The sequence below is a fragment of the Rattus rattus genome, chromosome 12, assembly GCF_011064425.1.
Source record: "Rattus rattus isolate New Zealand chromosome 12, Rrattus_CSIRO_v1, whole genome shotgun sequence".
Lineage (NCBI taxonomy): Eukaryota > Metazoa > Chordata > Mammalia > Rodentia > Muridae > Rattus > Rattus rattus.
In genome coordinates, this window is record NC_046165.1 from 61,492,746 (window position 1) to 61,516,200 (window position 23,455).

Sequence of the window (23,455 nt, forward strand, 5' to 3'; positions counted from 1 at the left end):
CACAAACTGTGAGGGATGCTGCATCCGGAGGGAGCGCAAGCGTGAGGAGGCGAGACCCACAGAGCCAGTCTCAACACTGCTGCAGAGGTCAGACAGTGTGGTAAGTGCACAGTGGCCTTTCAAATCAGCCAGTAACCTGAGTGGGCTGAAGGGCCTGTAAGGCAGACTACAGAGGTTTGAGTTTTGTGCTGGACAGTTTTATATCAACTTGACATAAGCTAGAGCCATTCAACTGAGGAAATGCCTCCATAAAATTGGGTTGCAGGCAAGCTTGTGGGGCATTTTCTTAATTAGTGATTGATGGGGGAGGGCCCAGCCCATGGTGGATGGTGCCATCCCTGGGCTGGTGGTCCAGGTTCTAAAAGAAAGCAGGGTAAACAAGCTATGAGGAGCAAGCCAGGAGCAGCATTCCTCCATTGCCTCTGCGTCAGCTCCTGCCTCTAGGTTCCTGACCAATTTGAAGTTCCCATCCTGGTTTCCCTCAATGATGAAATTTAATGTGTAAGTATAAACCTACTAAGCCCTTTCCTCCTGAATGTGCTTTTTTGGTCATGGTGTGTCATCAAAGTAACAGAAACCCTAACTAAGTTCCATCTGAGGACCTATACTACTGTTACTGTAAAGAACACTTTTGAGAAGTCAGATTTTAAGAAGTGAGATTATAAGGAGAGAAAGGCTGAGAGTTACAATGTTTCAGTTCTTGTTTCTAAGAAGCTTGAGAATTTCTAAACCAATGGAAAGGAACCATGGGAGGAAGACACTTTAGGGTACAGAATCTTAATATGAGGAGAAGTACTGGGCCATCTGTCATTTACTTCTCACTGACTTTCTGAAACACAAGTGAGCTGTGGCAACTGACCAAGAGCTGCTGCATATAGAAGATGAGTGATTCTTAACCCACCCTCGACACTACAGTCTCCTTAGCCCAATTTCCAGGACAATCTGGGTGCTCCTGTAAGTATCTATGCTAGAGAATTGGTTTTGAAATTGGCCTACTCAATGTTAAGTCAAGAGGCCTCCTAATGCAGGCATGGTTAGTGGCACGTGCCTATAATCCTGGCACTCAGGAGACAGAGACAGGAGTTCAAAGCCATCCTCCAATGCAGAGAAAATTCAAGGCCAGCCTGGGCTACACGAGAGTCTTTCTCAAACAAAGGTCTTCTAAAACCTAAAGCTGCAGGGTGAAATGGTGGCCCAGCATTCAGGAGTCTGGGGCAGGAGGATCAAGAATTTGAGGCCAAACTCAGTGAGATCTTGTCCCCAAAGCACAAACAAATTAAAAGCCATAATTACAGTGCAGGTAGTACAAAATAACCTCAGGCCAGAGAATGCTGTGGGCACTGAATTCACTCACTACTGCTCGACCAAGCCTTACGAGAACACACAGGAACCAAAGAAGACATAAATGGGCCACATGGAAAATGACAACACGGAGACAGGCTTGGCCTCCAGAGGTTCCAGAAAAGCCCACCACCTACACAAATGCCAAAGGCACAGCAGCCACCACAGTTTTCTCTAATAAAATCCCCTTTGGGGAATTAACCACATTCATGAGCAGCAAGGCACCGGCATGTCAGTGTCTTAGATCTCTTTTCTCTTGAGTGGAGATCCAGCTACAACATGTGTGCTAAGTCCACTGTAACTCAGCACAAATGTAGGGGACACGGTTACTTACCTAATGTTAGAGAAAGCTCACATTAGAGAGCGTTAGGTTTTAGAAGACCTTTGTTTGAGGATTCTCATGTAGCCCAGGCTGGCCTTGAACTTTCTCTGCATTGGAGGATGGCTTTGAACTCCTTCTGTCTCTGTCTCCTGAGTGCCAGGATTATAGGCACGTACCACTAACCAATGCCTGCATTAGAAGGCTTCTAACTGTTTAGAAAACCCAGAAATAGTGTTTACTTTGTGTGTGTGTGCACATGTGTGCGCATGTGTGCGCGTGTGTGCGTGCGTGCGTGCGTGTGTGTGTGTGTGTATGTGTGTGTGTGTACATGGATGCATGTATGTGCCATGTCTGTGGATGTCAGTTCTCTTCTATCTTAAGGGTTTTAGGGATCAAACTCAGGTGGTTATATTGGTGAAAAGGACTCTTTACCAGCTGAGTCATCTCACCAGCCCTGAGGAGGACTGGTAGTTTCGTAAGGAGCTGTAATGTAGACGTCATCAGTACTGTCAGGAACTGTAAAAACAACCATTCTGAAGGAAGGCCCCAAAGATCCCAGCGCCACATTTCTGTAACCATAACTTTTGGGAACTTTCTTTGAAACCATCCACTGTTAGGGTTTTATTCCTGGACAGAGTCAGACTAGAAAGCCCAGAAAGCAACCTCAGTTCTAGAGTAAAAACCCTGGACTGTGCTGTGATGACTGGCGAGGGGAGCCAGCGAGCAGTGCTGAGGCTAAGTGGGAAGGGGAAGGGTTCAAAGAACTGTATTCGGCGGTCAGGAACTGACTGTATGCTTGACTGGAAAACAGTGAAATGCTTTCCTTGGGGGCACCCAGTCATCACTGCCCAGCATGACCTCATCTCATAGGTGTGGTGGTGTAGGGTGTAGTCCGTGTAGGCTCAGAACAATTCATGGCAAGCACTAATAAGAAAAAGCTACTCGATACTTCGTTCAGATAGATGTTTAAAAGTCTTCCCTCCTCTCTTACAAACAATGGCTAAACATACAAGTTTTGCCCAAATGCTTCCAATTCCCTTGTAAACACTCTACACAGCTCCTAGTAGTTGAACTATCCTTATAGTAATAAGAAATTGGCCTGGAACAATACTCAGAAATCTGTCTATGCAGGGTCAGGGAAGTCAGCTCAGTCACCACTATCATGACACGTGACCTATCTAGAGGACAGTGGCGCTAGTTACGGAAAACGTTCTTTCCAATTCTCATCTTTCTCTCAGGAGGAATTACGGCTTAACCTCTTTAACATCTTTGGATATTCTTCCTGAAGGCATCATGTCTCATGTCAAACAACTGTGAGAGCACTGTTAGAGAAAAACTGGAGATAAGATTTTAGTAGGCCAACCTTCCAAATTCACAACTATCTGGAACCTCGAAGTACAACCTTACTATATATAAGTGGGGTAGGTGAAGATGTGACAGGTTAAGATGAGGCCACACTGGGTTGGCGGTGACTAACCTCAATGACTGGTGTCCTGTAAGATGAATTCACAGGGGGACATAGCATCAGGATACAGGTAATGGAGGAGCAGTGGATCTACCAGCCACAGAACACCGAGGATTGCCAAGTAAGGAGTCTAAAGGCAAAAGCAAGCAAGGAGTCTCCCTTGCCAACTTCAGAATGAGCACAGCCCTGCCAACATCTTGATTTCTCTGTCAAATTACTGGAACTGAGAAAATGTATTCTGTTGTTTTAAGCCATTTGTTGTAGCAACTCCAGAAAAGTAACTGGCTAGGTATGCACCTGAAGCATTGCTGCCACCAATGACTCATTTTGCTCCCACAGGGATAGTCAGTCAGTCCCCTTTCCCATCTGTAAGGGATGCCCGACTTCCAAGCCCAGCAATGGATTCCTATAGTGACATTGTTTTGAACCCTATAGTTCTATTATGTTCCCTACACATAATTACGATACAGTTTAATTTATAAAGTAAGCACAAAAAGATTAATACTGAAAAATAAGATAGAATAATGACTTAAACTTGGGAGTCATTTACTTCTGGAGTTTGCGCTCACTGTTTTCAGAGCAGAGCTGTCTGTGGGTAACTGAAATTGCAGAAACAGGTACAGACAATGGACTGCTGCCCCTGCCGGTCACTACACACTGCACTCCCATGCACACCTGTAGACACTGGCCTTAGGGGATGGCAACATCCCTAAAGATGCCCAGATCCCTCTCTAAAGGATGCAAATACTGTTATCTTCAAAGGCACAATTTCTCCTTTTTACTTGAAAAAGAAATAACCTCTCCTACAGTAACTACATTCTTTTCTCTGGAAGCTTCTGAAGGCTCAAGAGAGTCTACCTGGGAATCTCCTGTTACCAGGGACACAAATTCTGTCCCTGTGGTTTTCTGTGAAAACACGCCACTGTGAGCTCCATCACGTGATACCGCATCAAGCTAAGCCACCTGAAGAATAGTAACAAAACAGAAGAAAACAGTGACATTTTCAAGAAGCTGTTCATTTAACTTGCAAAATATGGATCCCTTCAGAGCAGTGCAGGAAGCAAGGTAAAGTCTGAGATTTCCAAATGTATACGAAATGATGCTTTAAGTTCCCCCAAACTGTCAGGACATTCTCTTTCGACTCCTATGCCCCCTTTGCCATTCTCATCGCCCTCCCTCCTTTCACCTTTGCATGTGTTACGTGAGCTCACCCCCAACCTTAGGTTTTCTACTTGATTGCTTACCACAGGTCTGAGGAATGTGGGTGTGCAGCGTCTCTAGGCCTAAGCTAACCACATGGACACAGAACCTGCTTACGTGGGCAGCCGAGATCACTGATCTCATGTCCTGTGGGATGGGTTCAGATGTGTTCTCTCCTTCAGTCACCTTACATTGGCATAGCACCACAGTAGTCCAAGGAACTCTGCTTCTACACAAACTGGAAGCAAGCACTGTCTGCTTTTTACAGCCTGGGAAGAAGACAGACTCCCAATCTGACAACATGGCTCCCAAGGCCCTGGACGGACTCCCCTTGTTCACGAGCTGCTTCTTAGTGGATGATACGTACGCTCTCCAGGCGTCACTGTCTCCATCTGAGACACGTAAGGAACACAACCTGCATCTCGGGGTTCATGTGAAGCCGGGGTGCAGCAGGGTGGCAAAGCTTAGTGCCTTATCAGGGCATAACTGATAGAGTTTTAGTTCCTACTTGTTTATTCCCCTAACTCATGTCAACTAATAAAAGCAAAGGCAGTAAGACAGGGCCAGGGAATGGGTCAGTGAGTGAAGTGCTTGGGGTGCAGGCCTGATACCAATGCCCACAGACAGGGTGGGGGAGTCGGGTACTGTGCACACACCTATAATCCCAGCCCTAGAGGGGCAGAAGCAAGAGGGTTCCTGGGCTTGCAGCCAGTCAGTCTGGCCTAGGTGAGCCCTAGGTCCAGTGAGAGACCCTGTCTCAATTGTAAGGGACTGAGGAAGACAAGCAAGCCTAACCTCTTATACCACACACAGGCTCATACATGTGCAGGTACACACATGTACAATATACACATGCAAGCAGAAAAATCCTAACCCAAGCAAGTCCATGTATGATCAATTACATTGACTTTACACAATAATAACAATAATACACATTAATTCTCTCCTCTCGTCTTAGCCAAACTTCCTCTAACACAGGTGTATGATCAACTTTCAGAGAAGGTTAGGTTTGGGTTCTTCTGTTAAGACAGACCATATAGAGCCCAGGCTGGTCTCTAATAACTGTGTAGCCAAGGGCTATGGTTACAACTGCATAACAACACATCCAGCGCCAAAGAAAAAATTTACATTGTTCTGAGAACTTGGTTGAGGGCCACAGGGAGGTGGCACTTGCCGCCAAGTCTGATAACCTGAGTTTTATCCTCAGGACCCCATACAGTGGTACATACATCCCCACAAATAAAATACATAATAAATACGTTTTTTTTAAACATGTACTTTCAAAAACAGTACTTGTTCAAAACTCTTTAAAGACACGAATTCATCTTGACAGAATATTAATAAAAATGTTGACTTTGTAACAGTTTGGTGAAAAAAATATAATTTTACAAAGATAAACATTTCTCATTTCTTGACTATCCTAAAATTACTACTAAGCAGGATTGGTGAAAATTCTTTGAACAGAAACTATTTCTATATTGACGACTCTCCCCATCAATTGTTAAAAGTTAACACCTTGACTACATTTGGAATTAACTAAAAGCCAAGTGGTTGGGTATACCTGTGAGGGATTGTTGTTGTTTGAATCATTTGAAGTAGGAAGATACACCCTAAATTTGAATCTTTTGAGGTGGGAAGATCCACCTTAAATCTGGTGTCAGCCCAAAGAACATAGAATAGTAGTGGGCTGAGACCCCCAAAAGACCATCAGAAAACACAGATACTTACATTATGGTTCACAACAGTAGCAAAATTACAGTTAGAAGTAGCAATGGAAATACTTTTATGCTTGGGGGTCAGCACAACAAGAGGAACTGTGGAAAAGGACCACAACCTTGGGAAGGCACTGACGTGGAAGGAGGAGTGCTGGCCTCTGCCTGCCTGCTCTTGCTGGCAGGTCCACTCTCTCACTGCCATGAAAGCCTACGTCTTCTGGACTCCAGCATATACTGGGAGCCAGCCTCATGGACTGGATCCTTGGACCTCCCACTGGGTGGCAGCCACTATTGAAACAATCAGAACTTAAAAGCTCTAATAATATGTGCCTAGGAAGCGCAAGGCCCTGGTTTGGTCCCCAGCTCACAAAAAAAAAAAAAAAAAAAAAAAAACAATCAGAACTTAAAAGCTCTAATAAATGTGTCTCTCTCTCTCTCTCACACACACACACACACACACACACACACACACACACACACACACACACACTCATTCACTCTACCAGTTCTGTTCATCTAGAGAATCCTGACTATTACTGGAAGTGTCTACCCAAAGACATTTAGTTGTCCTTCCCCACATTCTCTCCTTTATCCTGCCCTTCCCTCCCCTCCCCCACTTAATCCTCCTATTCCAGTCTCCCCTTTATCTTTTTAAAACACTGTCCTCTATTTCCCTTGGACGATTTCCAGAGCCCCTCTGGTCCCTTACAAGGTTTAAACATATTTAAACTCAAAAGCTAACATCCAATATACATATGCACATACATATGCACATACACAAGCAGCAGAGCAGTAGGGATAATTCTGATGTTGACAAGCAGCGAGGTCACAGAGGAGTAGGAGGTGATGGACTGAGGTTATGGTATAGAAACCTGGTCAGAGCTGTTTTTAAGTAACTAAAGGTAGAAAGGCAAGCATTTGGGCACACGACTAACAGATAACAGAAGTCAAGCAAAGAGGTAATCAAGTACAAAAACTGCTTGGGAAGAAGTCAAGCATGGAAAACAATGGATTAATGAGCCTTGAACTGAGGTTGAATAGTCAGTCAGCCTATGTCAAGGAGCTAGATCCCTAATGTGGAAGAAGATTCCCTCTCCCCACCCCAATACTTTACACCATATTTAAAGGGGTGTGTTGGTCAGGATTCTCTAGAGAAAATGAACCGAGAGAGCGAATGCATGGATATATACGGAGGGAGGGTGGCACAATGCCCCACTCCCTAGCTGAGGGCCTACTGGCATTGATTGCTGCTAGGAAAGGGGAGCTTGTCATGGTAAGACAGCCTGGTATCTTGACCACAATCCAGGGCAGGCCCCAAGCCCAGAACAGCCCACCCACACAAGCTAGACTTGAATGTGGGGCAGAAGTGTGTGTGTGTGAAACTGGACGGATGGGGGATGTGGGGGAGGGTCTGGGACGAGTTAGGGGTTAGAGGAGGAATAAGATCAAAATACATCGTAGATACTGTCAAAGAATAAAAGCATTTTTAAAAAAAAGACTGGTCAAGGTCTTACTACTCAGTTCTTCGACAGGACTGATAGATAATTTTAAAAACCTTTTAGTGAAACAAAAATTAAGTTGGCAACAACACAGCAAGCCTACTAAAGGAACATTATAGTGATGAATTATAATGACTGATGTCTACAAACAATCTGCATGAACTAACATAGGAAATAATGTAAAATATAACATCTCAGCAACATCTTAAAAGGTAATTAGAGCTCTGTTGCCCAAGATGGTGAAATGGGTTCCAGGACATTTGAAAAGAGTGAAAGGGCAGATGAAAACAGTCCTCGCCACCTGCAGCCTCGCACTTGCTACTTCATGACAAGAATAGGATGCTGTCCTCTCCTCCCTCCCACAACCAAGTGATGGCTGTCTTTCCCTTCTGTTTCAGAGCTGCCCCGCCTGTCTGTGCTGCTCAAGTGTCCTGAGCACCCTCCCTTCTCCTGCTGCTCGGCTCCTGTTCACTCTGATCCAAAGGTCAAAGGTGTTCTTCTTCATCTCTGACCCAGTGTGCACGGATTCTGGGATTGGTTCAGTAAAATACGGACTTAATTCCTGGCTTTATCCTTCCATGTTTTAGAATTTAATCACTAGTTCTTCTTAAAAATACATTGTGATATACAAGGTACAGAGGACATAGTCTCAGAAACAGGATTTTTTGTGTCTAAGAGGGTAAACTATTGAAATGACAAGATTCTAAGTATTTTTTTTTAACAAGGAATCTATTATAGTTATGAGAAGCCAGACCCTTACACAGGCTGGTCTCTCAATTATCTTTCCCTCCTCTAGGACAATTTTATAAGGCTTCAGATGTTAATCAGGAAGGCAAGCAATTAATTACGTCCATGAGACAAAGGAGGCACTTGGACAAGTCAGCACCTTCAGGCCTTTAGAGCAATGGTTCTCAACCTTCCTAATGCTGCGACCCTTTAATATAGTTCCTCCCAACCACAAAACTATTTCCACTGATACTTTGTAAGTGTAATTTTGCTACAGCTGCGGATTATAATTAAATATCTGTGGTTTCTGATGATCTTAGGCAAGCCCTGTGAGAAGGTCACCTGACGCCTACAGGGATTTCCACCCACATGGCCTGAGACCACTGCTTTCTCGGCAGGTAGAGTGGCACCTCGACCCTGTAGTGAACAACCAGAGAAGCACAAAAGTCCCTGCCCCTGATGCTCCTGTAACCTGGCAGATCTGTTTCCTAAGATGACCAAAGAGTCAGTGGTTTCCCCACTCCTATAAAATAAACAGCTACATCTATCCATAACTTGCCTCTAAAGTCAAATTTGTCCATGTCAACTAGCCATCTATATCAACTTCAAAGAGGCAAAGAACCACTCATAAGTAAATGAGGTCCAAGGCTTTTGGGGGCAGTGAACCTCGCATAAGCAATCCTGACCGGGTAGGCAACACCCAGGTCTCAGCCCATCTTTTCTTTTCCTTTGCAATGAGCCCTTCCACTTCACTAAGCAGTCCAATTGCTTCTTTTTTCTTTTAAAATTAACTGGCACAGGAGAGATGGCTCAGCAGTCAACTGTTCTTGATGTGCCTGTTGACAGCCCAGGATCAGTTCCCAGCATGCACACTCATACATATAAGATAAAATAACATTTTAAAATTAATAAGAAATTATGCTATACACATTCCTCCATTAAAATATGGCCCTCCTTAAAGTGAGTAAGGATCAGTATATGATCTCTGCTTTCCCAGCAGCAGTGCACAGAACTACCAAATGAAACTTCAAAATCCTACCAGGTGATAAGCATTAGAGAAGGCCCACAAATACTGTTGATCAGCTTATTTATGCTTAGAAATATTAGTCATATCTCCTTTAAGGCCATTTAACAACTACTTCAAGATGACAAAGTATTAAACACATCTCTAATGTTCCTAAGAGCTGAGGAACGAGTACAGGTAGAGGCTTATATTCTATTATGTATACATTTTAGGTTAAGCTATTAAATAAAATATGACCTTATAGTCTGATATTGACAATTCTCCTTCAACTACCAGGAAGGACAGGTTCTTCGATTCTTTGGTGTACCATGCCATAGTGTGGTGGCATACAGGGTTCTCTTCCCATCCCCAACTCTGTCAACATCCCTGCTCACCTTCCTCTCCGTCTCTTCTGTGTTCTCCTCTCCCCGCTCCTTACCCCCTTCTCTAGCATGGTGCCCACGGTGGGCTTGGTCACAGCATCTTCCAGGCCTCGCCTGGAGCTCTGCCCCTGCCCAGAATCTGCAGTTACAAGCTTACAGCGTTTCAGTTGATCTCTCAGTTCAGTGCCAGAGCAAAGGTTCTCTTGCCCAGGACTAAAGGCAACACTGGATGTTTTGTTTTGTTGTTTTTGCTGCTTGTTTTTCAAGACATGGTTTCTCTACATAGCACTGGCTGTCCTAGAACATGCTCTGTAAACCAGGCTGGCCTCAAACTACAGATCTGCCTGCCTCTGCCTCCCAAGTTCTGGAATTAAATGTGTGGGCCACCACACCCAGCTAGGATAATTCACTGAATGGAGAAACTACCAGATCACACCTGTTAATAGTCAATACACTAGTTAAAAGTCAGTCAGTAAGAAGATAAAGAAGACAGGTAAAACCTAAATTTCTTTTTTTCGAACCTTTGCTTCCTAGGTAGCGCACCACTGTTCTCCCCAGCCCCAAAACCTAAATTTCAAGACCTTCTCTCAAGACCTACAATGAGTCTAATATTTATCTGGGTCTAGATCTAAAATCTTGATCTGTACTTTCTTAACAAACTCATTCACGTTTACAGCATTCTATTCATGTTAGAGAGAGTTCAGATGACAAGAGAGAGCCAAGAGAACATAGAGTCTCCAAACACAAGATCCGATATGCAGATGAAGGGCAAGCATCCCCTGTGTGTCTGTGGCTAACACTCAGATGATGCATCTGATCAAAATTCATGATCACAGCACAGCGAGTGTGGGATATCAGCTCCCTCACTGACGCAAATGCACACAGCTACAGTGTCTGCCTGCTAACATCCACGACAGCAACCACTAACGTGGCAGGGTACACTGAGCCCACAGCACATAAGTAAAGACAGCTTCTCTCCGCACAGAACCTCTCCCTCACTGTAAGCTCCTGTGCTCCATGCACTCTACTTAGCCAGAAAATGACTGTTACTTGAAAAACTATCAGACAACTTGTTATCACAGTACATAACAGTGGGCAGGAAGGCAAGTATTTCAACTGGAAATCTTACTTATTTGTACTTACTGAGATTGTACCATTGTCTAGACCTATGGACAGTCTTCTCGTTTCCGGGTTAAAAGACATGCATGAACATGGAGCTGAAAGAAATGAACATGTTGATGAAATTAACAAACAATGATCCTCATTGATTCAGGAGCCTCTAATGAGTAAGTGTGTGGCTAAATTCACCCCACTGTCTCCTCAGCCAGTTCATTTAAACCATACTCGCCAACAAAGAAAAAACAGCACTTTTACGACCAAGCCCCTAGTTTTTTTTTTAAAGATTTATTTATTTTATTTATATGTTATTACACTGTAGTTCTCTTCAGAAGAGAGCATCCCATTACAGATGGTTGTGAGCCACCATGTGGTTGCTGGGAATTGAACTCAGGACCTCTGGAAGAGCAGACAATGCTCTTAACCACTGAGCCATCTCTCCAGCCCCAAGCCCCTAGTTTTTAAGTTGCCCTTTTAATGAATAAAAAATAAGATACTCTTGGCTTGTGCTGGCCATTCGGGATGTAAATTTGCTTGTGTACAAGACTGACTCCGCTTTGTGCTGTGCAAACCTTTGATCCTCCTCTCTTGATCCCACTCAAACCACAATTTAAATGGGAGCAAGCATTGCTTTTTTGCATTGGAGAGAAACTAGATTTTACTCTCTGATGCTAAACACTCAAATATACCCGCCGGTTGTGGTGGTGCACGCCGGTAGGATTTGCTGAAGGAGGCAGAGGCAGGAGGATCACGAGTTCGAGGCCAGCCTCGGCTAAAAATATACCCACCAGTGCAGCGTATTGGTTCTGAACTTATATGGGGTAACTGAGTGCTGGGGGATTTCACTCTGAGTGTTTATGAGGTACACTGGAGGGTCCTAGTTGAAAATAATTGAGCAGCATTTTTTTTTTTTGTATGAAACTAAAAGAGACCTAAGTTTAAATTCAAATAAAGCATACAGGTCTGCGGTCATAAGTATACAGTAGTTTTATTTGTAAGTGGAGTTAGGGAGAAGACCTTATTCAGTATCATGAATGTCTTAGAAAGAGCAGAATCCAGACAGAGCCAGACAAGCCACACACACCCACACACCAAGAACAACGTGAGGATGTTGACTGAGGTAAGTGTGAGGCCAGGAAGCCACCAGAGGTCAGAGAATAGCAAAGCCCAGACTCCTTCAAGCCTTCAGATGAGCCAAAGTTCTGCAGAAACCTTGAGGTCTCAGCCTGTAGACCCCTAAGGCGATACAGAAGGCCCTGCTGTTGAACTGACTCACCTTGCAGGACTTTATCGTGGTGGCCCCAGAAAACTATGGTGGGAGTTATTTCACTATGTGGCACACTCTTTCTAAAATGTCTCACTCTCTGCACATTGTCCACTTGTGGGTCTCTGAATTAACTGCCATCAACTGCAACAAGAAGCTTCCGGGGTGGAGGTTGAGAGGTGCACTGGTCTATGGCTACAACAATGTATCACTACTGCTCTGCTCCTTTAACAAAATAGTACATTTTCCCCACCCCTTATAAAAAACAGAACCGCCATATTTCATCATTTTATTTCACCTCATCAGAGAGAGAGAGAGAGAGAGAGAGAGAGAGAGAGAGAGAGAGAGAGAGAGAGAGGAGTCTGCAGGTGGATGTACTTATGAATACACATCCACAGACCACCTGAAATGTCCAATTAAAATGACCAACTGTCATCCTCTACTACTCTCTGCATTAATTCTTTGACAAAGGTCTCATTAAACTGAAGTCCCCAGGTGAACAGTCATTTTGACAGTTTCTTTACTGTAACCCTCCATACAGAAAGAAAAGAGAGTGCATGCAGTTCTAACAACGTGTCAAACTACCTTATAGGATACAAGTAAGAAACAAATAATGATCAGACAACAGCGGGAGCGACTGCACCAAACTGTGCACATCCTTGGCCCTCTCGTTAAACTCTGAGCTGACTTCAGGACCCTAAAGATGGAGTCTGGGGATTTGCTGGACATCTTTGTCCCCCATTTCTCAATGTGGGGGACATACATTTCCTTTTTTTTTCTTGCCACTTGTGACATTTTAGATTGGCTTGTTGAGGAAAGGTGGCCAGGCATGGCTCCCTTCGATTAACTCCTAGAATGCAGGCTGGGCACAATGAGATAACTCCCCCATCCGCCGGCGTTTACAGAGAGACAGGGACCCTTAAGTCTAGTCACCTGCAGATCCTCTGTGTTAATAAGGCTCTTCTCCTCGTAAAGGACAGGTCAATAAACTTTCTACCCTTCTTTTGCTGAACTTCGTGAACCTAATTTCATGCAGTTGGGTCACAGGTGTTTATGATCATTGTTCTCGGATGTTTTTCTGTTGTTTTCATGTTATTTGTATCACAGAGATTTCTTAACTGTGGCCACTTCAGTTCCCATTTTGTACAATTCATGTCTGTTGTGTGCTTAAATTATTGTTAGGCTTTTGGTATGTCCAAACTGAGTGCATGAACACATTCAGGTTTAAATATTATGGCCATATAATAAGGTCTGATAAATACATATTACTTTATAAATGTGGTTATTCTAAACATCTTAAAATCTATTACATAATGACTTTGGGTATATTAAATGTTTTTAAAATCTTAAAATACTAGTTGTTTACATAAGACATTTATTATTTATAAGATTTCATCAATCTATAAAAGTGAATATTATATACATAAACTTTAATATGGATTTCCTTCCAAAACAGATTCTACTTATATAAAACGTGATCTTGTTATATAGTGGGCAACAAAATTTGAATGATTTCTTCAAAATATTCTTACTATATAAAAAAATGTTTAATGTAAGACTTTTCTTACATTTTTCACTATATTGTTTCCCAACCCCAGGCCCTTCCAGAACCCTCCCCACTTTTATCTATGAAAACTAAAGTTCAAAATTAGAACCTTTTGCAAAAGACAAAAAACCATATGATTTTATCAACTAAAAGAAAAAGTCCAGTACCTCAAAGACTCTCTTCTGATTTAAAGCTCACAACAGCATCCAGGAACTTCTAACTCACTCCTGGGAGGCAGGGACTTCCTCACATTATCTGGGAGCACGTTCCTGTTGGACTTGGAAAATTCTGGATGTACTCATCTTCAATGACACTGACAACTGAGTACCCTGAGAAGCTATACTTTTATCTGCTCATGTTTCTTAAAAATTTTGTGATTAGATTTTAAAAATTATGATATCTAGCATTCTACTTAGTATATTTCAAATGATAAAATCATACAAATATTGGTTTTAATAAGGTTCCAAATGAAGGTATTATGTACTTTTACTTCATCGTGTCTTTGTGTTATGCCTGTTTGCTTGTACTAAGCCCACATTATTCTTTATAATGTTTGCTTGAGTCGTTTTTCATATTACACACACACACACACACACACACACACACACACACACACACACACACACACACACACATTCTTACTACTCAGTGTAGTTTGGCTAAAGCAGACAAAAGTTTCTAATTTAAACTTTAACTCTATCCATCTAGCTAGGAAGACCCTAAGATCTGGGCTGACTCTGGGCTGACTCTCCTTAGGTACGTTACATAAACAATGACTATCTGTAGTAACCACACTATCCATGAGGGCTCATGCCTTAAGGATGATGTTCTTCACCTAAATAGAATCTGAACTGTGCCACAGCATAATCGGTCAGTATTAAAAAATTAAGCAACATTTATCTTTTTACAAATCTAAAACTGGCAGTGGTTGGGGTGTAATATTATAGTGACTCCTTATCTTGAGCTAACTCTAGCCCCTGGAACAGCCTTTCCTTGCCCATATCTGTGTCAGAACTAACATCCCATGACTAAGATAAAACTCTTGTGGACCACCAGTTTCCTTCAACCCGTGAGCTAAGAATGTCATGAGACAGCACACTGGGCCTACAGAAAAGCCTTTCATCTCGCTGTACCTGCATCTCTGAGGTACCCACCAGCATATTTCAAATTTGGCTTGATTTGTGACTTTGTTCCATAAAACTATAAGACTTCATGAAACTGCTCCCACAAGAGAACATTTAATTTGGGGTAACCTTAATCTATGCTTCTGGGGCCATGGCCACGCAAATTGACCATAATAAACTGTCTCTTATTTCCTTAGAACAGAACATAGCTGCAGAGAATTTCCCACCGATATGCATGTAAGCTGAGGGCACAGAGAATGAGGGCATGTACGAGGAGGGGTTACAAGTGTAGGACTCAGAACTTAGGTGAAGGCTCATGCCGCCCACCACACAGCCTCTTTCTCAAGTAGGCCTTGATCAGATCTGGGAAGCAGACGGTTCAGAATCAGTATTTCAGTAAGCATTCAGGTTCCTATGCTTTGTCAGCTGAGCAGAGGGTGGCCAGGTGGCTGTACCTGTGTAAAATCTCAGTGTCTAACACAAACTCATACTCAAGAGACAGGGCAGGCACTGGACTGATGGCAACACAAGTTATTTCAGTGGCTTGTGTGATGGGTCTATCTTTGGATTTGTTGCTATGTGGGGGTCGGGGGAGAAGGGGAGTTTCTGTCTTGTCCTGGGGATAAATTCATAAAAACCCAGGAGCTAACTTATACCCCTGACCTGAAAAAGAGACCCCACATGGCCTCCAGACCTCCAGCTGCCCTGCACAAGGCCTTCGCCCTCCTGACTTCTAGTCGCTGTATATCTGGCAGCCAAGGTAGTTTACCTGTCCCCTATTCCCAAAGGAAAGTTTGGCACAGAGGCCAACCGTGAACCCAATCCTTTCACGTCTCTACCACCTGCCATCATGGCTGACACATCAGGTTCCTCCTGCCTGTCTTTTGTTTTAAGCCCATGAGTGAAAAAGCTAATTAGTAGAGTACATCTAAAATATCTCAACCACGGACCCCGGGACTGCCGTGTGCTATTTTGTCTGTAGGATAATGGGAATGTGATGGTTGAAATAGTACCTCCATTAGAAGCCTAGAACACACGTAGAGCTGCAATGAAATCGCACTCTTGGGCCCGGGGGAAGGCTTCTCTACAAGTAACAAACATGAGTAGAAGGGTCCCAGCTGAGCAGGCTGTAAGCTGATATTACCACAGCAGTCAGCACCAATAGCACAGACACACCAGGGGAGCAGATAAAGAATATTTGTTCCAATTTCTCTTTAGCCCAAGTATGTATACAGTATACATGCATGTATATGTATGTATATATGTACCGTTGCCTTCAAAACAAGGCAACAATCACCCTACATTTTCTACAGAGGCTCTAGGGGTACACAGCCCTGGATCCGATTCCCAGCACAGACATGCAAAAATTCTGTTGAAAACAGTTTAAGTAAACTTTCTTCGGGAAATACTAATGACCAGGCCTTATGCACTATTTCTCCTGCTGTAATCCTCAGTGAACTGGGGGGAGTGCTTACCTAGGACCTGCCTTCTTCACACAGTGTGAGCATCATGAGTGCAGAAACCAACTGCCACATTTTACCCTACGTCCTCTGGACACTGCATGTAGTCAGAAGAAATGTTAACATCTATTGGACAAAGTGTCCTAAGAAACTAAAGAAAGGAGGATAAGTGATTCTTTTCTACTCTCCACATCTACATGGCCTCTCTCCTATTAGACCATGTTCAATGCACAGTTACCACAGTGACACAGAGGCCCTGAGTCAGCCCGTCTATCTAAAGGTCACAGAGGTCCAGGGCAGTGTGCAGGCAGGAAGGGAAGTATTCTACAGCCCAAGGCTGGCTACATACGTGGAGCTGCAGCAAGGGCTCATGTGGGTGCAACTAGGAGGCCAGGAGCCAGAGCTCTGCCAGGCTTCTGACCGGTTTAGCAAAATGAGGAAGCCTCCAGCATCATCACATGGGCTTCCTTTCTCCTTGGGAGCCAGAGGGTCCTCTGCCTGGCTGTCCTTCCTTTTCTGTCTTCAGCCCCTACTGCATCTGCATACACAAATGCACAAATGCACAGATGCTCTTGGGCTTAATGTTGCCAGTTCTAGGTTCCTGACAGGACCAAGACCACAGTTTCCTAGTCAAAGTGCCAAATTCCTGGGAAAGCCAGATTGATCAGGGTGGGCTGGGCTGGTGGGGTTGAAGGGGAGACAATCTTATTTTCACAAGGCTGGATCCTCTTGGCTTCCTTCATTTGACTGGATAGCTTAGAAAAGACACTGGGAACACTAGCACGGACAATGCCTGGGATTTACAGCAATGCATCTGCTGTTCATTGTTCCCCTGCGTGTCACTTCTCTAGGTCACCCAGCATCTCACACACTGCCTTGCTGGTTACTCAGCACCAAGCTCAGAGTGCCCCTTCCCTGTGTTAAGCTTCAACCCCTTACTAAAGATACAGAATCTCTACTCTCTTGCCAACAAGTACTATATTGTAACTATTCTAACAACATCAAGAAGCAGCCTTCTGCATTTGGAACACTACTTCTCACATACCATATAAACACAGGTCACGGTCATAAACGCCTGTGGCACACAGTTTGCAGCCATTCACTTGATTCTTTCCTGTTCACTTATTGTGTAACCACCGCCACATAACCATTAATTAGGGACAGCACTGAGTAATCTCATTTTTTTTTTTAAAAAACACTCAATATGAAAGCTTGCAGAAGAATCCATTAGAAGCTCCAGGATCAAGAGTAGCTTATCTCCTTATGTGATCCGATTCTCAAGTTGAACAAAGCTGAAATGCTTCCTGAGCAGTTAATTACTATGTAAGACTCTAGAAAATAAAAGCCAAACCTCTTCAACGTATTTTAAAGTTAGCATGTAATGTAGAGGGTTCCATTGTGATAATAAAGTCTAGGTATTGACGACTGTGAAGGATACAGCCCCTCCCTTATATTTTACCTGTGTGGCATACTCAAAGCACCCAAGAATAAACATTTCAGAAATTGCCCTGCCCCCAACTCTTCTCTGTCTATACAACCCTGGCACTTACATCAGTGGCCTATATAAAGTAGACATGTCATAAATACTTGACTAACATAGTGGCTTATATTTACATATTTTTAAATCAATACTGTATTTGCATGAGGCCTCACTGGGTTCATTTCAACATGTATACATTGCTCAACAGCACATGACAAGACCACATTCTAACTTTCACGCACACTGAAGTCATCTAGAGATTTTACTAAAACAAAGATTCTGGCCCAGCCGCTTTGCGTAGAACCCAATAGCACAATTCCAATTACTGTTCCGGGGATGCTGAAAACTGTCTAAGGATCAATGAAGGCCTGCCCTAATTCCCTTCAGAAGACTGCACAAGTACCTACACAGTCTTACATCTCAAAGCCAATGTGCCACAGATACAGAGCTGTCGCTCTTCGGGAAATCATTCTATGGTTAGACGCCACCTTTGAACAGTGCTTATTCAGTAACTGCCATACTGCCCAGGTGCCTCTGCTTCTTTGCTCTGCACAACCCTGGGAGCTACAAATCCCTGTTCAGATATAGCCTCTCCTTGCCTCTTCGTGGCAGCTAATGTCACGTGTGATGAGCAAAACCAGAGCAAAGACTGGTTATTTTACTTAAAGTTGAAGAAGTAAAGGGAAAACAGAATTTTTCCTTTTCCCCCATGCTCCCAAACATCATCCCTGCCAGAGCTTAAAAGTCTTAGGGTGTCAGGGACCCCAGTGGCCACACTAGGTTGGGACCCAGGGAGGCCCTTCCCACCCTCCGTTCTGGTCTCTCCACACTGCTCTTGGTCCTGCTGCAGCACAACCACAGAAGCCCCATGTCCAGCTCACCTCCATCTCATAGAGACTCTGACTCTTGACTCAGACCCAAACACCCAGCCAACGAAAGCCCCAGATATCTACACCAAGAACAGCACAACTTCAAACCTTGTAACCCAGTGCCTAGGTCTCAGTGCAAACACATACATGAAAAGCCCAGACACGCTTCATCTAGAAGGCAGCAACCACACGGTAAGAGGCCCTGAGAAAAGCGGCTGAAGTGCAAGACACGGACCTCGGAGGATCCACTATGAATATGCTCAAGGACCCTAGAGGATACGATGCCTTACTGAAGATCATAGAAACACAAACAGCTACAGCCGTGGGGAAGGCAGTTCAAGAGTGAAGGGAGAATTCAACGAACGAAGACAATCAGTCCTTAAGGAAACCCACACTGACAATGAAAACTGTAGGACATGAGACCAAAAGTAAGTCTCAAGACATGGGAGAGACAACTGGGCATGCTACAGACAATGTAGAAGAAAAAGACAAAGAAAATGTTTATACATACATACATACATATATATATATATATATACATACACACACACACACACACACACATAGAAAATATATATATATCAGGGACACTATGGTTAGACTATAGGTATGAAAGAAGAGGAAGAAAACCATGTCAAAATCATAGAAAATGGGGTTTTTAGGGTTTTTTGCCTAAAAGCACAAGGCTCTGGGTTAGGTCCCCAGCTCGCAAAAAAGAACTGTGTGTGTTTTTAGGGTTTTTTTTGAAAATCACAAGAGCATATGTGTGCATTTTGTGGTGTGGAATAAATCATACCAGGATATTTTTTTAGGTATGGGCATTTACCTCAGGATGATTTTTTTTCTAGCTTTTCTTTAAGGAGCTATTATACCATTGTGTAAATATATCAATTTTCTTTTTTCTTCTTTTTAGTTTTACAAAACAGGGTTTCTCTGTGTGGCCTTGGCTGTCCTGGAACTTGCTCTAAAGATCAGGCTGGCCTCAAACTCAAAGAGATCCACGTGCTTCAGCCTTCCAAGTACTAGGATTAAAGGCATGCTCCACCACAGCCTAGTTAGTACCCGCACTTTCTTTATTCATTCTTCAGTTGAGGGGCATCTAGGTTGTTCTCAATTTCTGGCTATTATGGATAGAACAGGAAAGAAAATGGTTGTGTAAGTGTCTCTGTGGTAGAATGAAATGCCTCCCGGGTGATGCCCAACAGTGGTGGAACTGGATCTTGAGGTATATTGATACTTAACTTCCTGAGGAACTGCCACATTGATTTCCATAGTGGCTGCACAGATTTGCACTCCCACCAGCAATGAAGGAGCGTTCCCCTTAGTCTATATCCTTACCAGCACAAGTTGTCACTTGTTTTATTGATCCCAGCTATTCTTAAACATATAAAATGACATTTTAAAGTCATTTCTATTTGCATTCCCCTGGTGGCTAAGGATATTGAACATTTCTTCTTTTCTTTTCTTTTTTTTTTTTTCGGAGCTGGGGACCGAACCCAGGGCCTTGCGCTTACTAGGCAAGCGCTCTACCACTGGGCTAAATCCCCAACCTCGATATTGAACATTTCTTTAAGTGTTTTTTGCCATTTGAGTGTCCTCTATTGAGAATCCTGTTTAGGGGAACTGATCCTCTGCCACAGCTCTCTGGACCCAGATCCTGCTGGGAGAGAGCTGGTCTCCCACTAGTGCTGACACACCTGAGAGCACAGGCGAGACCACCACGTCTGCTCTGAGGAACCCGCCTAAAGCCCTCAGGACACAGGAATTGAGGAGCAGTCTGGGACAGGATCCTTTCTGTCTGCACTTGGAGCTGACCCTGTGCCACAGCTCTCCGTACAAGAGCAAGAAAATAATCTTCTTTCAACTATCCCAAAAGAAGACAGCCACTTAAACATAATTCCCCCTCTAACAACAAAAATAACAGGAAACAACAATCATTGGTCCCTGATATCTCTCAACAACAATGGACTCAATTCCCCAATAAAAAGACATAGACTAACAGACTGGATCACTCTCTGATAAGTGGATATTAGCCCAAAAGCTTGGAATACCCAAGATACAATTCATAAACCACATAAAGCTCAAGAGGGAAGACCAAGGTGTGGATGCTTCAAACCTTCTTAGAAGAGGGAACAAATATACTCATAGAAGGAAATACGGAGACGAAGTGTAGAGCAGATACTGAAGGAAATGCCATCCAGAGACTGCTCCACTGGGGGATCCATCCCATATACAGCCACCAAACCCAGACTGTGGATTTCAAAAAGTGCTTGCTGACAGAAGCCTGATAAAGCTGTCTCCTGAGAGGTTCTGCCAGAGCCTGACAAATACAGAGGCAGATGCTCAGTCAACCACTGAACTGAGAACAGGGCCCAATGGAGGAGTTAGAGGAAGGGCTGAAGGAGGTGAAGGGGTTTGCAACCCCATAAGAAGAACAACAATATCAACCAATCACACTCCCCAGAGCTCCCAGGGACTATGCCACCACCCAAAGGGTACACATGGACAGACCCATGGCTCCAGATGCCTATGTCGGGCATCAATGGGAGAAGAGGCCCTTGGTCCTGCCAAAGCTTGATGCTGTAGTGTAGGGTAATGTCAGGGTGGGGAGGGAGGAGGGGAGGTGGGCGGGTGGGTGAGGGTACCCTCATAGAAGCAGGGGGAAGGGGATGGGATAGCAGATTTCTGGAGGGGAAACTGAGAAAGGGGATAACATTTAAAATATAAATAAAAAATATCCAATAAAAGAAAAAAATGTAAAAAAAAAAAAAAAACAAATAAAGCAAAATAAAATTAAACAAACAAAAAAACCCGAGAGAATCCTGTTTAAATTTGTACCCAATTTTTAATTGGGTTATTTGCTTTCTTGACATGTAGGTTATGAGTTCTTTATAAATTTTGATTTAATAGGTGTAGTTGGTGAAAATCTTTTTCTATTCTGTAGGCTGCTGCGCTGTCTGATTGATGGTGTCCTTTGCAGTGCAGAAACTTCTCAGTTTCATGAGGTCCCATTTATTAATTGTTGATCTTGGTGCCTGTGCTAACGGTGTTCTGTTCAGAAAGTCTTTTCCTGTGCCGGTGAGTTTACAGCTATTCCCCTCTCTCTCTCTTATTCAGGTTCAGTGCAATTGGTTTTATGTTGAGGCCTTAGATCCATTTGGAGTTGAGTTTCATGCAGGGTTGTAGGTATGGATCTATTTGTATTTTTCTACATTGTAGCCGTCCAGTTGAAGCACCATTGATGAAGATGCTTTTATTTTTCCTGTGTGTTTCTGGCTTCTTTAATTAAAAAAACAAACAAACAAACAAACAAAAACAGGCACCCACAGCTGTGTGAACTTATATCTGGGTCTTCAATTCAATCCCATTAATCAATATGCTTTTGTACCAATCCCATTAGTCAATATGCTGTTGCACCAATACCGTGCTGTGTGCTTCTATGTGAACGTTAGCTGTTAAGTCAATGAAAATCAGGTATACTCCACAGATGACAGGTGTAGAGTAAGGAACTGGAGGATACAGATGGATCTTATTAGGAAAGGGAGGTAGAATAGATAGTCAAGGGGGGAGTAGGGACTGGAACCAGAGAGTCCAGTTGGAATGATAAGGAAAGTGAGGATGAGGGAGAGAACACAGCAAGAGCCAGGTGAGATTAAGGACCATCTGAGGGGTGGTATGAGAAGCTTTCACAGTGGAGGCTTCCTAAAGTATACACAAATATGAAGGCAATCTAAATGAAGTCACCAAATAATGGGGAGACAGTCCAAACTGGCCACCTTTGTCACCAAAAGAGGATTCCAGTACAAAGACTGGGTTGCACCTAACTGAGTTGTTGTCCGAAGGAGCCAAGGAACAATCCAAACAACCCAAGCTGTGGCCAACATAAATAGGTTACTGTCCATAAACGGACAGCGAGACCTCATGGCTGCAGACAAACCTACAGAGCTCACCGAACACGGAGAAGTCAGGCTGGTGCCTACACCGAGCCTTCACTCCTGGGTTTCAGCATATCTGGTTCAGCATGCTATCCAAAGAGAAACTTAGGACACCAAGCCAGTCAGCCATCCTCTGACCTACAATGGTGTCCTGCTTGCAAGCTATGCTACGGCAATGGTGGCTCAATGCCTATGGGAGCCAACCAGTGTGCAGTTTGACCGTGAGGCCCACTCAAGGAAACGGAGCCCATACCCAACACTGTTTGGGTGACCAAGAACCAGAGGAGGTAGTCCAGGGACTTAGGGTCTTAAAAACAAAGCAGTGATAAAACGACCCCTAATGACCCTGTGTTGTGCTCATAGATCAGTGCCTTACTCAGTCTTATCAGCAAAACTTCCTCCTGCAGCAGACAGGAACAAATACAGAGACCCACAGCCAGGCATTGTACAGAGAGTGAGAGACCCCTGGCGTCTCTCAGCCTAATGGGAGGTCTCCATCAAATCCCTTCTCTCAAGGCTCAGGGAACTCTGATGATGAGAAGGCAGAAAAAATGTTAAGAGCCAGAGGGAATAGAAGACATCAAAAAACAAGGCCTTCTAACTCAACATGCTCAAAGTTCTTATGAACTCAAAGAGACTAAAGCATGCACAGGGCCTGCTGCGGTCTCCACTAGGTCCTATATTATGGTCCCCAGTTTAGTGTTTTTATGGAATTTCTGAATGTGCAAAAGAATGGGTCTCTGATTCTTGTGCCTTTTCTTGGGCTCTTCCTTCTGTTTATCTTATCCAACTCCGATGTGCTAGTTTTTGTTTTATCTTATTCTTATGTATTTTAGATTTTACTCTGTGGTAGGCCTATGTCCATGGCAGTGGGCTAACACAGTGAACTCAAGTTTGGTCTGTGTGTGTGTGTGTGTGTGTGTGTGTGTGTGTGTGTGTGTGTGTGTGTGTGTGTGTGTGTTGGGGAGGCTTTTGGTTTTGTTTGGGCATTTTAGGTCTTACTGGGT

At 43.6% G+C, this 23,455-nt stretch overlaps 1 protein-coding gene across 2 annotated transcripts in view; it reads right to left on the reverse strand.

The window, feature by feature from the left end:
* Positions 1 to 23,455, reverse strand: part of Wdfy2 (WD repeat and FYVE domain containing 2) — a 154,399-nt gene that overhangs the window by 73,755 nt on the left and 57,189 nt on the right. The window contains exon 3 of one of the 2 annotated variants that reach the window (XM_032917221.1): positions 10,798 to 10,871. The exons of the other annotated variant lie outside the window; for it this stretch is intronic. Within the exon in view, the coding sequence (XP_032773112.1) occupies positions 10,798 to 10,871 (74 nt within the window). The remainder of the gene's footprint in view (positions 1 to 10,797; positions 10,872 to 23,455) is intronic. 2 annotated transcript variants of the gene reach the window in all.